This window comes from Heptranchias perlo, chromosome 2 (assembly GCF_035084215.1).
Source record: "Heptranchias perlo isolate sHepPer1 chromosome 2, sHepPer1.hap1, whole genome shotgun sequence".
In the NCBI taxonomy this organism is placed as follows: domain Eukaryota; kingdom Metazoa; phylum Chordata; class Chondrichthyes; order Hexanchiformes; family Hexanchidae; genus Heptranchias; species Heptranchias perlo.
The window spans coordinates 77,387,134-77,405,206 of NC_090326.1; the positions used below are offsets into that span (position 1 = coordinate 77,387,134).

At 42.0% G+C, this 18,073-nt stretch overlaps 1 protein-coding gene across 4 annotated transcripts in view; it reads left to right on the top strand.

Annotated features, from left to right (window-relative positions):
• The window catches only part of cdk6 (cyclin dependent kinase 6), a 213,743-nt gene that overhangs the window by 168,664 nt on the left and 27,006 nt on the right, over window positions 1-18,073 (top strand). Inside the window, exon 6 of one of the 4 annotated variants that reach the window (XM_068003155.1) lies at window positions 6,106-6,250. The exons of the other annotated variants lie outside the window; for them this stretch is intronic. Within the exon in view, the coding sequence (XP_067859256.1) occupies window positions 6,106-6,244 (139 nt within the window). The 3' untranslated portion in view covers window positions 6,245-6,250. Of the gene's footprint in view, window positions 1-6,105; window positions 6,251-18,073 lie in introns of those variants that run through there. 4 annotated transcript variants of the gene reach the window in all.

Here is an 18,073-nt window from a genome sequence, read left to right on the forward strand (position 1 = left end):
GCACTGAGTTAAATACCTAATTCACAGAGGCAAACAGGAACAGAACTGTTGAGACCCATGGGGTAATTCAGCACATGTTTGTCACTATAGACGTTAGGGTTGGGGTTTTCTGCTTATGCACTTGGCACCTGTGATTCCCCAACGTCCCCCTCCCCCGCAATTAATTGTTAATGGACAGGAAAACTGCAGGTTGGTGAATGTATGAGCAGAAAACCCCAGCTAGAAAATGTAGAAATTTCAAAATAAGTAAAATCCACACATCCCTCACCTGCATTTACCTGATCAAATTAACCTGGATGTTCCCTGCTTGCCACTTTCCTGCAATTGTTCAGACTAAACCTCAGACATATTGGGGGTAATTGACTTCAATGGAAATGAAAATTGAGAGAGATGTAAGATGGGCTTCCGTCTTGCAATCACACGTTTTACACTGTCACACAAAGTCAAAATTACCCCATTCAGACTTGATGAACAACTTCTCGTGCTATAGTTCAAAACAGAAATTAAATGAAGTAGGGGAGGGGAGTGGGAAGTAACTACACCTACAAAGTATTGGACAACATCAAGATGAGCAATTTAAAGGTAGGCATCATTGAAACGATTTGAAGGGCAGCAGGGCAGAAACATGAGGGTGGCGAACAGGTGGGCCACAGTACTTTGGAGTCATGAGCAGAAATTTGCACCAGACAAGTGCCAGGCAATGACCATCTCCAACAAGAGAGAGTCTAACCACCTCCCCTTGACATTCAACCGCATTACCATTGCCGAATCCCCCACCATCAACATTCTGGGGGTCACCATTGACCAGAAACTTAACTGGACCAGCCACATAAATACTGTGGCTACAAGAGCAGGTCAGAGGCTGGGTATTCTGTGGCAAGTGACTCACCTCCTGACTCCCCAAAGACTTTCCACCATCTACAAGGCACAAGTCAGGAGTGTGATGGAATATTCTCCACTTGCCTAGACGAGTGCAGCTCCAACAACACTTAAGAAGCTTGACACCATCCAGGACAAAGCAGCCTGCTTGATTGGCACCCCATCCACCACCCTAAATATTCACTCCCTTCACCACCAGCACACCACGGCTGCAGTGTGTAACATCCACAGGATGCACTGCAGCAACTCGCCAAGGCTTCTTCGACAGTACCTTCCAAACCCGCGACCTCTACCACCTAGAATGACAAGGGCAGCAGGCACATGGGAACAACACCACCTGCACGTTCCCCTCTAAGTCACACACCATCCCGACTTGGAAATATATCGCCGTTCCTTCATTGTCGCTAGGTCAAAATCCTGGAACTCCCTATCTAACAGTACTGTGGGAGAACCTTCACCACACGGACTGCAGCAGTTCAAGAAGGCGGCTAACCACCACCTTCTCAAGGGCAATTAGGGATGGGCAATAAATGCTGGTCTTGCCAGCAACGCCCACATCCCATGAACAAATTTTAAAAAAGCACAAAATCCAGGCTAAGACTCCAGTGCAGTACTGAGGAAGTGCTACACGGTTGGAGGTGCCGTCTTTCGGATGAGATGTTAAACTGAGGCCACGTCTGCCCTCTCAGGCGGATGTAAAAAATGCCCATAGCACTATTCAAAAAAGAACGGGGGAGTTCTCTCTGGTGTCCTGGCCAACATTTATCCTTCAACCATGTCACTAAAAAACAAATAATCTGGTCATTATCTCATTGCTGTTTATGGGGCCTGCTGCATTTTCTGCACTACAACTGTGACTAAACTTCAAACAGTACTTCATTGGCTGTAAAGCACTTTGGGACGTCCTGAGGCCGTGAAAGGCGCTATATAAATGCAAGTTCTCTTTCTTCACTTGTTTTTTTCTCTCTCTTATAAAAATAACTACCCCATACTTCAAATGGTCACAGGTCACAGAAAGTCAAAAGATCATTCTGAAAAACAGAATAAAGATGCTGACCTTGGAGTGCAGTGCGCCTTTAAAGCTAGTTATTAGTTACCGATGGCAACATGCCTGAAAAGCATCATCACTCTGCCCTTGTGCACATAATGACAAACTGATGGCAACACTTATCTGCCCAATGTACAGAGGGAGAGTAGCTTCAATTTTTCTCCAAGCCCGACAATGTAAGCTTTATTCGGAGCAACATAAATAAGAGTAAATTTTATGAATGTACTATCCTAACTGCGGAGCTTCATGAGCCAGGAACCGGTATCAGGAATTTCGGCCCATTCCACCCTCTGTCGCCCGGCCGCACCCCCCCCCCCCCCCCCCCCCCCCGACTAATTTTAGTATTTGCACAAAGGCTTAGTGTAAAGGCTGCAATTGAGATAAAAGCTTTCTTCACCCCTTCCCCCCCCCTGGCAGGAGCAGTAATGATTATTGCCACTGTGGGAAGGTAGGGGCACAGATGATATGACACATCTATCTGTGTTATGATAGGTCTTCCACTGCACTCCTGGCAGACTTATGTCCAGTGGAGTTTCGGGGGCCTAAATGTCACGGTATTGTTTTGTTACCAAATCAAATAAAAATACTCTACTGCAGGAGTTAAAGGATTGAAGTGAACACATTGTCATCCAAGATATTTTGATGCATGCCTGCTGTAGCTGTGCAATATTCTAGGCGTGAAATGCCAACTGTCTTCTCTGGAAGTGATTGCAATGTGCAGTAACACTTCTTTAGGACCAGAGTGACATATCGCAGATACGAATTTCATTTGGAAATTGCATTTATCTAGATATGGCTCAGATATAGCATTGCAATGAAGGTTTTTTTCTTGATTTCTGTTTAGTAAGATGCCTATTATCCATTATATTGATGATCTGTGCAGAACATGCTGTGGTATAGTGTTCCGAGTATATTTTGTTGTTTTTTGAATTCCTCTCTTTCCCACATCCATTTTTGATGATGTTGCTTTCCACCGAGCATCCTCTGAACTAGGACAGTCAAACCAATCTGTATCTATTTTCTCCTCTTTATTTCTCCTCATCACAACCTCCGCCCCCCCGCCCCACCTCATCAAAACCCCAATGTAACATTTCGCCTCCACCAGTTGTTCACAGCAAATACTCAGCAACACAACAACTAGTAAAACGTCCCAAGGCAAAATTTGACATCAAGCCACATGAGGAGATATTAGGACAGGTGACCAAAAGCTTGGTCAGAGGTAGGTTTTAAGGAGCACCTTAAAGGAGGATGGAGAGGTGGAGATGTTTAGGGAGGGACTTCCAGATCTATGGACCTAGGCAGCTAAAAGCACGGCCGCCAGTGGTGGAGCGATGAAAATCGAGGATGCACAAGAGGCCAGAATTGGATGAACGCAGAGATCTCGGAGGGTTGTAGGGATAGAGGACCTTACAGAAGAAGGGAAAGGCGAGGCCACGGAGGGATTTGAAAACAAGGATGAGAATTTTTAAATCGAGCTTTGCCGGACCAGGAGCCAATGTAGGTCAGCTAGCACAAGGATGATGGGTGAACAGGACTTGGTGCGAGTTAGGATATCGGCAGCAGAATTTTGGATTAGCTCAAGTTCATCAGATAACTGATGAAAAAGTCTAACCAAGGCAGGTGAAAAGGAAAACACTGCTAGTGTTTAAGCAGTTTTAGCCACTCAATGTTCCATTACACATTTAACATTCTGAGTACCAAATCTTCACTGTAACTTTCTGGGTGCACAGTGTGTTTGTTTGCATAGATGGGACAGCCGTTCAAGATGGAAGTGATTTCATTTCTTTATACTTTTTCTCTGTCAAAAAGTAATGGATGGACAGGCCGCTCACAGACTAAATGTGAGCTTTTTCTCCCGATTGTTATTAGGGCCCTAGAAATATAAAAAAAGAGAATTGTAGAAGAATAACAGCCTGCACCAGTCATGTTATCATTTAAAAGGAAACTCATCTGATGGGTTCTTAGTACCATTGACTCACCCTGTTTTAAGACCATCCTCGCTCCTTACCCAAATTTCTCTGGTGGCTCCCAAATATCACTGGACATGGGATAACAACTGGAAACCTAGAGATTGCTTGATTACTGCTGGCTGCTCTAGAGACATGTACTGCTGGCAATAAGCACCAAGTGGCATCAGCACTAGTACAATCTAGCCCATTGTACAAACTACAGTCAACTTCTTTACTGTTAAATAAACAGGAACTAAGTCAGAGTTGCACAGAGAATGTGGCATTTATAACTAAAGAAATAGTATCACAGGGTCACTAGATAGAAGTAGATGAAGCAGACCATTCAACCCATTTTAGCTCGTGCACCTAGAAAGAACCTAGTCACCCTGTCACAGTATCCATATGTCTTTAAATGACTCCAGGGTTTTCGCCTGCAATTCAATTCCTAGAAGTCCATCCACGTGTGTTGATCACTCTCTATATGAAGAAGAACTAGCTGACATCAGTTTTTTTACTAGTTTGAAACTATGTCACCCTTGTCCTACTCTCATGGTTTAGTTTGAAATCATTTTCTGAATCTGTTATCACTATGCCGTTAACTATCATGTACTTTGATAAGCTTACCTCTTGTCTCTTTTTACGGTTGAAAAGCCCAAGATTCTCTGGTCTCAGACCTCTGACATTAAGGATTAGCCTTGTGGCTCATGCCTGAACTGTCTCAAGGGCTTGAAAGTATCCCTTGTGTCTCGGTGACACAATAGCCAAGAAATACAGGAGGAAGTTTTACAGGGTGGTATTAAGTGGAACAGATTACCAGCATGAGTGGTGGAACAAGAAACCTTAAGAGGTACCAAAAAACATAAGAAATAGGAGCAGGAGTAGGCCAATTGGCCCCTCGAGCCTGCTCTGCCATTCAATAAGATCATGGCTGATCTGATCCTAACCTCAAATCTAAATTCATGTCCAATTTCCTGCCCGCTCCCTGTAACCCCTAATTCCCTTTACTTCTAGGAAACTGTCTATTTCTGTTTTAAATTTATTTAAGGATGTAGCTTCCACAGCTTCCTGGGGCAGCAAATTCCACAGACCTACTACCCTCTGAGTGAAGAAGTTTCTCCTCATCTCAGTTTTGAAAGAGCAGCCCCTTATCCTAAGATTATGCCCCCTAGTTCTAGTTTCACCCATCCTTGGGAACATCCTTACTGCATCCACCCGATCAAGCCCCTTCACAATCTTATATGTTTCAATAAGATCGCCTCTCATTCTTCTGAACTCCAATGAGTAGAGTCCCAATCTACTCAACCTCTCCTCATATGTCCGCCCCCTCATCCCCGGGATTAACCGAGTGAACCTTCTTTGTACTGCCTCGAGAGCAAGTATGTCTTTTCTTAAGTATGGACACCAAAACTGTATGCAGTTAAAAAGAACTAGACAGATTCTTGTCAACAAATGAGATTCAGGGTTATTAGAAATGCACCAGGGGAATGCTGTGAACCGGAGGGCTAGATGGACCAACGGTCTTCTCCTGCCTGAAACTGTTACTATATGATCTGACTAGAGCACTGTACAGTTTGAACATGATTTCCTTTAAATTGTATTCAACTCATACAGATCCCCAACTTTTACAGTTCCCATAAAATTTTTACAACTCCTAAGTGTTTCACTGATGTGTCTGATGATAATCCTGAAATGTTATCCACTGTCTACTCTAAACAGTTTATTTTTTTGTTCTTCTGCAGCAAATGAACCAGTAATACCAATAGAAGTAGTGGTAATAATAAAACTGTTTTTTAAGGAATGTACTGTAAGTGAATTGCTTTTCTTGACTTATGCAAAGGATTCTGGTTTTTTTTGAGAGGTGGGAGAATAGTACTGGAACATTACTGTAATGTATTAATGATTAAGAACAATCACCATATCAAACAGGAACTTGAAATTACTCACAGCGAAGTATCTGTATAATCTGAGCTCTCTATCACGTTTTAATGATGTGGTAAGAAATGAGGCTGTAAACTCAAGAAACCAGGAATAGTTCTCTTCACATCTGCTTCCCCAGATGGTAACAGAAATGATTCTTTTGGATTAAATGACTCCTTAGCTGCATGTTACTGAAGAGAAGGTAGTTAAAACCGTTAGCTTTGTTACCTGTGGTTAAACTCTAATATTAGTGTAAGTGTTACGTTTTGAATGATTTATAGTTCTGTGGTTTCCCCTTTATATTATCTCTAGACAGACTGTTGATGCACCAGCAAACCATCAAGTCATCCTGACAAAGCTGAGGACAGACATAACCAATCATGCAACTCTTAACTCATTTATCTCTTCTGCTAAAAATGATAAGTTGCCAGAGTTCCTTTACATTTTTTAAAAACCAAATGCCAATTATATTTGAATATAAGAATCAAAAAAAGTCTTCTGAGTTTCTGTCATCTAAATGAAAAATGTTTATTTTCTAGCTCCAGTGACTTGTAACTGTTAGGTCTAATGTCACCTCTTGATTGGGTCCTGAAATTATACTAACTGCACTGTGTATGACGTATAACTACCCTCTTGGCAAAAGGTAATAGGCCTAATTTTAATATTGATTGCAAACTCTTTTTCTCTTACATTAAAAGAATTAGAAACATAAAAACGGACTGTAAAAGCTTCTGTAGGTAAAAAGGAAAAGACTGGCGAAGGCAAATGTAGGTCCCTTACGGACAGAGACCGGAGAATTTATAATGGGGAATAAGGAAATGGCAGAGAAATTAAACAAATACTTTGTGTCTGTCTTCATGGAAGAAGACACACAAAACCTCCCAGAAATACTAGAGAACCAAGGGTCTGGCAAGAATGAGGAACTGAAGGAAATTAGTATTAGTAAAAAAATAGTATTAGAGAAATTAATGGGACTGAAAGTTGATTAATCCCAAGGACCTGATGATCTACATCACAGGGTTTTGAAAGAGGTGGCTATAGAGATAGTAGATGCATTGGTTGTCATCTTCCAAAATTCGATGATTCTGGAACGGTTCCTGCAGATTGGAGGGTAGCAAATGAAAGGAGGATAGCAAATGAAAGGAGGGAGAGAGAAAACAGGGAACTACGGACTGTTAGCTTGACATCAGTAGTAGGGAAAATGCTAAAATCTATTATAAAGGATGTGATAACAGGACACTTAGAAAATAATAATAGGATTTGGCAGAGTCAACATGTATTTATGAAAGGGAAATCATGTTTGACAAACCTATTGGAGTTCTTTGAGGATGTAACTAGTAGAATAGATAAGAGGGAACCAGTGGATGTGGTGTATTTGGATTTTCAGAAGGCTTTCGATAAGGTCCCACACAGGAGGTTGGTGAACAAAGTTAGAGCACACGGAATTGGGGGTAATATACTGGCATGGATTGAGAATTGGTTAACAGACAGAAAACAGAGTAGGAATAAACGGGTCTTTGTCAGGTTGCCATACTGTGACTAGTGGGGTACCACAGGGATCGGTGCATGGGCCCCAGCTAGTCACAATCTACATCATTGATTTGGATGAGGGAACCAAATGTAATATTTCCCAGTTTGCTGATGACACAAAACTAGGTGGGAATGTGAGTTGTGAGGAGGTTACAAAGAGGCTTCAAGAGGATATAGACAGGCTAAGTGAGTGGGCAAGAACATGGCAGATGGAATATAATGTGAAAAAATGTGAAGTTATCCACTTTGGTAGGAAAAACAGAAATGCAGTGTATTTTTTAAATGGTAAGATATCGGGAAATGTTGATGTTCAAAGGGACCTGGGTGTCCTTGTACATGAGTCACTGAAAACTAACATGCAGGTGCAGCAAGCAGTTAGGAAGGCAAATGGCGTGTTGGCCTGTATTACAAGAGGATTTGAGTACAGGAGTAAAGATGTATTACTGCAATTATATAGGGCCTTGGTGAGACCACACCTGGAGTATTGCGTACAATTTTGGTCTCTTTACCCAAGAAAGGATGCACTAGCCATCGAGGGAGTGCAATGAAGGTTCACCAGACTGATTCCTGAGATGGCGGGATTGTCGTATGAGGAGAGATTGAGTAGACTAGGCCTGTATTCTCCAGAGTTTAGAAGAATGAGAGGTGATCTCATTGAAACATACAAAATTCTTATAGGGCTCAAGAGGGTAGATGCAAGAGGATTTTTCCCCTGGCTGGGGAATCTAGAACCAGGGGTCACAGTCTCAGAATAAAAGGTAGGCCATATAGGACTGAGATGAGGAGAAATTTCTTCACTGAGAGGGTGGTGAATCTTTGGAATTCTCTACCCCAGAGGACAGTGGAAACTCAATCATTGAGTACATTGAAAACAGAGATTGATAGATTTTTAGATATTAAAGGCATCAAGGGATATGGGGATAGTGCAGGAAAATGGTGTTGAGGTAGAAGATCAGCGATGATCTTGTTGAATGGCGGAGCAAGCTCGAGGGGCCGGATGGCCTACTCCTGCTCCTATTTCTTATGTTCTTATTAGTTTATAGAACCATTAGTTGGCTCTTTCCCAGCCTTCTAAGAAAAGAATTATTTCAGACAGACACTTTGTAATGACTGAAGTCAACTAAACGTTTGATTCAATTATGGCTTTCAAAATGGAACTGGATAATTACTTGAAAGGAAAAAATTTGCAGGGCTACAGGGAAAGGAAGAAGGAGTGGGACTAGCTGGATTGCTCTTGCATAGAGCTGGCGCGGACTCGATGGGCCAAAAGGCCTCCTTCCGTGCTGTAACCTTCCTATGATTCTATTAATATATTGACACACAAGGACCTGGCATGGTGAACATGAGCAATGTTATCTGGGGAAAAAACTGATGGAGGGGTGCTATTTGTCTATATTCTGATTTGCAGGCTGGTCTCCACTTCGATTATAATTCACTCCTGGTTACTACAGCGTACCAAAACCGGAATTCTGCCATGATCTTTTAGCATTTGGTCTCCTCTGTGGCTTGGCTAGATCATCCATTGATGGATATGCGGTTTCTGCCTTCCAGTGATATATTAATAAAATTACTGTTTTGACCAATGCTTTGACAATCCTTTGGTTTTGGAAGGTGAGACATTATCTGAGTGTACTTAGCATTACCAGTGTGTTGCTAACAGGACATCCTCTACCATTTTTGAGATGTGGGTCAGGTGCAATTTCCTTTGTTAATTTTTCCTTACATCTCCAGCACATCCTGTCCTTCCATAAGCCCTGTGTAGCCTTGAGAGGATTCAACGATGGTGCGGTTGTGGGTGGTCGATCTTCGTGGAGGGCTGCGGTTGCGGCCTTGTTGTCTTCGGTTGAGCCTGCCACACCGTGCCCCTCGCCGTGATGTTGCCTGCGGGCCTGCAAACCTCCGGATCTCCTTCCTCCGCTTGGCTCAGCTATCTCTCCCTGCTTAAACTCTGCTTCAAACTGCTTAAAAAACCTGCTTCCACTCTGCTTAAACTGCTTAAAACCCTGCTCAAAACTGTTTAAAATCTGCCCCCTTCATAACTGGTGCCCAGTTACTGAGGGTAATTGTATGGACATGGCTGTGTGCATGATTTTTTTAGTTGCCAGGGAAATAGGACATACCTGGCCTACATCAGTCTTGTCTCTTGCACTGGTGTGCTGCGTTCCACCATGGTTTAGAATGGGAATATTCATGCACCTTAAGCAGCAGTGATTATAAATCTGTTTTACATGGCTTACACTCTATTTGGCACTATATTAATTTGAAGAATATTGTGCCTCTTAAATGGCTTTTGGGAAACATATGACTTTTCACGTGATCATTTCAGGTACAAATTACTTTGGAGAAGCCTTACTTTAGAATTCAAGGAGTATTGTACCTCTGATAGATCCTAAAACAGCTTTCAATCTTTGTACAGTACATTGGACATCTAATAGACCTTAACACTATTCCCATCTGCAACCTAAGATTATCTATCCTCTATCCAGGCAAAACAGCCAGTTCCATTTTGAGACCAGGATTAGTTCCTATCCCTCAGTATCAGTTACTGCCAGCACTTTAGTAAACATACTCTGCTGCTCAACCACATGTTCTGCTCTTAGACTCAAATACTGTGAGGAATCACAAGCTCCATGTGCAATTCTGATAATTGTGGTTTGGCAGCCAAGCAAGTCCAATTCACCTCAAAATCATGACCATCATCTGGAAGGACTTTCTCTTTTGTTGGTTAAGACATTGCCCGAATACTTTCAGAACTGTGGAAAAAGGGTTCAGACCTCATTGTATCTGACACACAACAGCTATAGCCATTCATTGCCAGCTCAGGCATCACTCTCCTCTGCCAAAACCACCCACTACTCCAGGAACATCAATGATAATCTTTAGCTTTTTTTCTTCAATATCATCTATCCCCTTAAATCTCTCTCCCCTGCCCCCTCCATTATCATCTCCCAACAACAAATGCGAGGAGCTCATGTGTAAACAGGGTTTCCACCGCACTTCTGGCGAAATTAATGCAGTGCAATGACAGAAAGGCCAAGGAAATTCAGGGCCTAATGAGCAGGTGGGAGACATCACAGCTGGGTTGGATCCTGATCTCATCCAACATTCACATATATGTACTTGTCAGCAGGGACACTAAATAGCCACCAGAAGCTGGAACCAAACCAGATATGTTTCTCATCTCTAGCCCAGGGACACTGTATTTTCCACCAAGGCCCTAGCTGAAATCAGTTAACCAGGGCTTGAACTTGCGACCTTTCTGGTGTGTATAGGTCAATGCCACATTTACTGGAACATGAGGGAGGAGTTGAAGGAGCCTCGTCTGTGAAGATTTTTAAGCTTTTAATTTATAAGGTATTTTGACATAGGTGCCATTATATCAATGAAATTCTAATCCACACTAGCTCTACTTATTTGAAGTTCAACATGTTGTCTGACTGTCAACTAGTTCAATCTAGTTAGTAAAATAAGATGAATTATTAATTCAGCTGCATTGCTGATGTTTTGTTGACTCATTTTATGTTGACAAATGTAGAAATAACAGCTTGTCTGGAATTTCCTGACATCTGGTGTGTACGTGAAGCCAGAAACCTAATAGCTAATGTCTGTCACAAGCACAATCTGATGGTTGTTTCCATGATTTATCAACACTGTACAAACGAGTAGCCATTTTCTGCAGATTTCCTAATCATGCCAACTAAATGTATAATTGCATTGCATGTTCCAGTGAGTCAGTCATTAAAGTGCACTTTAATTCGATTCACTCCACGTGATATCAAGAAATGGCTGAGTGCATTGAACATAGCAAAGGCTACAGGTTCCGACACAGACAGATCCAAGCTGTAGTGTTGAAGGCTTGTCCTCAAGAACTAGCCGCGCCTCTAGCCAAGCTGTTCCAGTACAGCTACAACATTGGTATCAACCCAACAAGCGGGAAAATTGCCCAGGTATGTCCTGACCACAAAAATCAGGGCAAATCCAACCTGGCCAATTACCCCCCCATCAATCTACTCTCAATCATCAGCAAAGTGATGGAAGGTGCTATCAAGCGGCACTTACTTACCAATAACCTGCTCACCGATGCTCAGTTTGGGTTCCGCCAGGACCACTCGGCTCCAGACCTCATAACAACCTTGGTCCAAACATGGACAGAAGAACTGAATTCCAGAGGTGAGGTGAGAGTGACTGCCCTTGACATCAAGGCAGCATTTGACCGAGTGTGGCATCAAAGAGCCCTAGTAAAACTGATGTCAATAGGGATCAGGAGAAAAACTTTCCAGTGGCTGGAGTCGTACCTGGCACAAAGGAACCTAGTTGTAGTTGTTGAAGGCCAATCATCTCAGCCTCAGGACTTCGATGCAGGAGTTCCTCAGGGCAGCGTCCTAGGCCCAATTATCTTCAGCTGCTTCATCAATGACCTTCCCTCCATCATAAGGTCAGAAGTGGTGATGTTCGTTGATGATTGCACGTGTTCAGCTCCATTCGCAATTCTTCAAATAATGAAGCAGTCCATGCCCGCATGCAGCGAGACCTGGACAACATCTAGGGTTGGGCCACTATGTGTCAATTAACATTTGCACCACGCGTGCCAAACAATGATCATTTCCAACAAGAGGGAGTCTAACCACCTCCCCTTGACATTCAATGACATTACCCCGCCGTCAACATCCTGGGGGTCGTCATTGACCAGAAACTCAACTGGACCAGTCACATAAATGCCGTGGCTACAAGAGCAGGTCAGAGGCTGGGTATTCTGCAGCAAGTGACTCACCTCCTGACTCCCCAAATCCTCTCCCTCACCTACAAGGCCCAAGTCAGGAGAGCGATGGAACATTCTCCACTTGCCTGGATGGTGCAACTGCAACAACACTCAAGAACCTCGACATCATCCAGGACAAAGGAATCCCCTTGATCGGCAGCCCATCCATGAACTTAATCATCCACTCCCTCCACCACCGGTGTATCATGGCTGCAATGTGTACTATCCATTTATTTGCACCTCCCAAAACGACCTCCACTGCCTAAAAGGACGAGGGCAGCAAGTGCATGGGAACACCACCACCTGCACGTTCCCTTCCAAGTCACACACCATCCCGACGTGGAGATATATCGGCGTTCCTTCATTGTCACTGGGTCAAAACCCAAAAAAAAGTTAGGTTAGCAGTCAGATTGCCCATAAAGAGCAATCTGAGAGTGGCGCAATGACCTGGACCTGATGGCTTAAGGTAAGCCATGCATCCCAGAAAAGAAAGTCAATTTCTACACGAACCCATACCAGCAGAGATTGCATTTTTCCAAAGCAATCGCAAGTACTCTGGTCAAATCTTGTGACACAAGTTCTGTAGCCATTTTGGGTCATGTGCCAGTTGCCTTCCTGTACACCCACGCTAATCTTCTGCCCAGTCCTTGGCACTGGCACCTCATCCCCATCCTCCTTAATGATACTGAGTTACTATTGTTGTAACAGATAAAATTGGCCCACTGAATTGCAGATATTCTTCTACAATAGTGGCATATTCCAGCACCACTATTGTAGAAGAAATATCCAGCAATACACCGAGGCCAAACACTATGAACAGGGTGACAGGCTGGGAAGCTCCTACATGCATTCTACAACCACAAATGCAAAGCAGAACTGTTACACCAATTAAGAAAACAGATGGTTATGCTAACCTCTGACCCCACTGAAATAAACAGAAAATTTGCAAACTACTGTATCTCACCCTACCCCAGGGAATTCCAGTCCACCCAAAATACACAACACCTAGCCAACCTCTCCCATCTCCTCAACTCTCCCAGGAAAACATGTAGTCACTGGACTCGGCAATTCTAGTGAAATCTCGGCAGTTAAAAGCCTCCTATCCAGAAAAGCCCCATTGCCTGACAGTTATCCAGCCAAATTCTACTATTTGAACCGACATCCCACTTGCTCAAACCACATGCTAGAGATAAGTACCCTCCCTAGACTAATGCATAATTCCCAGAAAGTGCAAGCGTAAGCCGATAAAGCCTTAAAAATGGCCGTTGAAGTTTTTTAATTGGGGCAAAGAGTAGAAGAGTGAAGAAAGAATGATAAATTTGTACAAAGCATTGGTTAAGCTACTGTTAGATTACATTGTACCCCATTATAGAAATGACATTTGTGTAACACATATACATGGGGTGCTATTTCTCTGTAGTATAACTTCTGACTATTAACTAAACATTCTTCACCTCCAAGCTTTCCCACTGGGAACATGAGATGGAAAAATTATCCCTACACAATCAACATTGAACAAAACTGAGGTGTGAAACTTTAGTTCACAGGGTCGATACCTGAGGTGTCGCTCTCAATGAAAATATAAAAGTGGCAAGTCTATCACTTGAGCCACAGGGGACTACCTAGCGGCATTAATTTTTTTTCTGTCTTCCCTCATATCTTCTTTTCCCTGACTTTCTGTTCTCTTTTCTTTATTTCAGTTTCACTTTTTCTTTTCTTTCTCTCTTATTGCCCTGCAACTGTATTCTCGTGTTTTCTCTCATTGGAGAACACCCTCGGTCCTATAGTCTTGATAGAGGGCTTTCATTACCACAGTGTATGCTGGAATAGCCTTGCCACCATAGCATTTTCTTGCTTTCTCACTTTAATGAAAACAAGAGAAATGCTGGGAGTTACTGGCACGGGAAAGTGTGAGATCGCTATCCTGATACAAGGGTGAGAGTTTGTGATCCAACGCATGAGGTTCCTGCCAAAAGCTCAAGTGTTGGTCACTGCATTTCACATCTCATCACACAGACTCAAGGCACTTCAGTCCAATTACTGTCTGACACAATACCAATCGCTGGCAAAAATAAACAGGCTAAAACCAGAATCTTCACCAAGAAACAGATAAGTGAAGCACTCACAAATGATCCATGTAAAGCTCAGGGATATGTGATCATATGTGAGAGAACTGCTAACAAGGACAAAAGATAACAGTTTTTGTAAATTATTTTTGAAACTGTCTTCAATCCACATAACCCTATATAACTAAATTTCATCAGTATATGGCTTTTACTGTGTTTCAGTAACATAACATGTTTCATTGTTTACAATGTTACTCTTGTCACATCTCCAGCGCATGTGTTATCCTTTATAAAACAGAAGACATTGGGTATGAATTCGTTTTGGGGAGTAGAGAAAAACAGGTAAGAATGGATTGGCCACCCATTTTACACTCCACGATTTTCTTTTCATTGAAGTCAATGGAAAGGAAAATCGGACACAGTGCAAAATGGGCTGCCAATTCACTAGCGCCCATTTTGCGCTACTGCCCAAAACAAACTTATACCTCATTAATTTTCAGTAAACCCTTCCTGCCTATCTGCTGCTCCTAATCTAGCACAGGTCTAGAAGTCCCTGAAGTTGTCCTGTATCAAAAACTGCAGCTCCCATTCCTGTAAAAACTGGCCCATTTACATTCCGTCTCTGATGGTAAGATACTTCCAATGTATGTTTGTAGACTGGGGTAGTGTTGCTATCAGAGGCAAACCCACCTTTTGTTGTGGTGCACATCAGACCCCCCTGACCTCATTTATACTAGAAGTTTGCTATCAATAGCAACTCCAAACTTGTTGGCAATGCAAAAATGTCGATGTATTATAAGTTTTCTACACTGTTAATGCTTACAGTTACGATGTTAACTAATCTGCATAGTTTTGCAACTGTAGGATTCTGAAGGACCATTTTTGTGAGCTATCTATTGTAATATCCAGCTCAGTTCTCCTCCTGCCCACCCCTGGGCAGGAGGAGAACTGAGCTGGATATTACAATAGATAGCTCACTGGGCAAATCAAATTAGCAAAGGTAGTTTGGAAGACGAGTTCATGGAATGTATTCAAGATGGTTTCCTAGAGCAATATGTCATGAAACCAACCAGAGACAGGGTTAATTAGTAATCTCACAGTAAAAGAACCTCTGGGGAAGGGTGATCATAATATGATAGAATTTCACATTGAGTTTGAAAGTAACGTACTTAATTCAAAAACTGGAGTCTTAAACTTAAATAAAGCCAATTACATAGGTATGAGGGGTGAGTTGTCAAAGGTAGATTGGGAAATTAAATTAAAGGGTTTGACAGTTGAAAAGCAATGGCAAACATTTAAAGAAGTATTTCAATATTGTCAACATGCAGATTAAAGTCCCCCATGATGACTGCACTTCCTCTGTTACAAGCTCCCATTATTTCATGATTACTACTCTGTCTAACGGTATTACTACTATTAGGGGACCTATGAACTACTCCCACCAGTGTTTTCTTTCCCTTGTTGTTCAGTGCAATTGACCTTCTTTGCTTCATTATTGGTGGTTATCACCAGACCAAACATGTACATTGGAGACTGAGCTTCTTGTTTAGTGTGATTGATATTATCACAATGACAACAACAACTTGCATTTATATAGCACCTTAAAATGTAAAGAAATGCCCCAAAAATGTTCACAAATAGGCATAAGGAAAATGGATACTGAGCCAAGAAGGGAGATATTAGGAGCAGTGACCCATTAGAGAGATTTGTAGAGGAGGGGTGGGCAGGAGGAGAACTGAGCTGGATATTACAATAGATAGCTCACAAAAATGGTCCTTCAGAATCCTACAGTTGCAAAACTATGCAGATTAGTTAACATCGTAGCTGTAAGCATTAACAGTGTAGAAAACTTATAATACATCTACATTTTTGCATTGCCAACAAGTTTGGAGTTGCTATTGATATACATTCCATTGAGAAATAAAAACTCCACGGGAAAAGTGATCCACTCTTGGCTGACTAAAGAAGTTAAGGAGAGTATTAGATTGAAAGAAGAGGCCTATAATGTTGGGGATTGGGAGAGTTTTAGAAACCAACAAAGGACCACCAAAAAATTGATTAAAAGGGAGAAAACAGAATATGAAAGTAAACTAGCAAGAAAGATAAAAACGGATTGGAAGAGCTTCTAAAAGTATGTAAAAAGTAAGAGAGTAGCAAAATTAAAGAATCAAGAAATAGCAGATGTGTTAAACAAATATTTTACAGTAGAAGATACAAAAAGCATACCAGAAATAGTGGGGAACTAAGGGGTAAATGAGAGTGAGGAACTTAAAACAATTAATATCACGAGAGAAAAAGTACTGGACAAACTAACGGGACTAAAAGCCGACAAATCCCCCGGATCTGATGGCCTACATCCTAGGGTTCTAAAAGAGGTGGCTGCAGAGATGGCAGGTGCATTGGTTATGATCTTCCAAAATTCTCTAGATTCTGGAACGGTCCCAGTGGACTGGAAGGTAGCAAATGTTACCCCGCTATTCGAGAAGGGAGGGAGAGAGAAAACAGGGAACTACAGGCCAGTTAGCCTGACATCAGTCATCGGGAAAATGCTGGAATTCATTATTAAGGAAGTGGTAACAGGGCACTTAGAAAATCATAAAATGATTAGGCAGAGTCAACATGGTTTTAATGAAAGGGAAATTGTATTTGACAAATTTATTAGAGTTTTTTGAGGTTGTAACTAGCAGGGTAGATAAAGGGGAATCAGTGGATTTAGTATATTTGGATTTTCAAAAGGCATTCGATAAGGTGCCACATAAAAGGTAGTTACACAAGGTAAAGGCTCATGGGGTTGGGGTTAATATATTAGCATGGATAGAGGATTGGTTAAAGGACAGAAAACAGAGAGTAGGGATAAACGGGTCATTCTCAGGTTGGCAGGCTGTAACTAGTGGGGTGCCGCAAAGATCGGTGCTTGGGCCTCAGCTATTTACAATCTAGAACAATGACTTAGATGAAGGGACAGAGTGTAATGTATCCAAGTTTGTTGACGATACAAAGCTGTGAGGAGGACACAGAGTCTGCAAAGGGATGTAGACAGATTAAGTGAGTGGGCAAGAAGGTGGCAGATGGATATAATGTGAAATGTGAGGTTATTCACTTTGGTAGGAAGAATAGAAAAATATTCAAGGCTGAGATGGATAGATTTTTCGACTCTAGGGGAATCTTGGGATATGGGGATCGGGCAGGAAAGTGGAGTTGAGGTCAAAGATCAGCCATGATCTGATTGAATGGCGGAGCAGACTTGAGGGGTCGTATGGCCTACTGCTGCTCCTATTTCTTATGTTTCTTATAAGTGCTGCGGCTACAAGGCATTTGAACAGTGCTACAAATTTGGTCCAATTCCCCACTATTGCAAATTCTATTTTTGCTGGTGTCATGCTGTTTCAATTCCATGTTTCTGCAGGTGTTATTATTAAAGCCAATGATTTTATTAATTAGAGAGAACATTGCTAATAATGTAGCATGTATTTCCTCTTTAATTTCCCAGTGTTAATCCCTGGAATTAATAAAACAATGTTGTGCCTGGTCTTAATCGAACCAGGTTCTGCAAGTGAGTGAACAGTGGCCACTGATTCCCGCGCAATTACAAGATATGTGATAATGTATGAGGCTCACCACCACCTTCTCAAGGGCAATTAGGGATGGGCAATAAATGCCGGCCTCGCCAGCGACGCCCACATCCCATGAACGAATTTAAAAAAAGCTGCTGACAAGTATAAAAGACAGGAGTAATTGCAAATTATTTTTTAAAACTGTCTTCGATCAATAATGAACTAACTGTAACTAAATTATAAGAATGCAATCATTTTGATGGCAGTCTGCTCATCAAGTTACAATACAGTTTTGAATAATATTTGGTTTTGCTTCCATTTGCTGTCCCATAGAACCTTAAACAAATTCTGCTTCCCAAAATGGTAGGTTT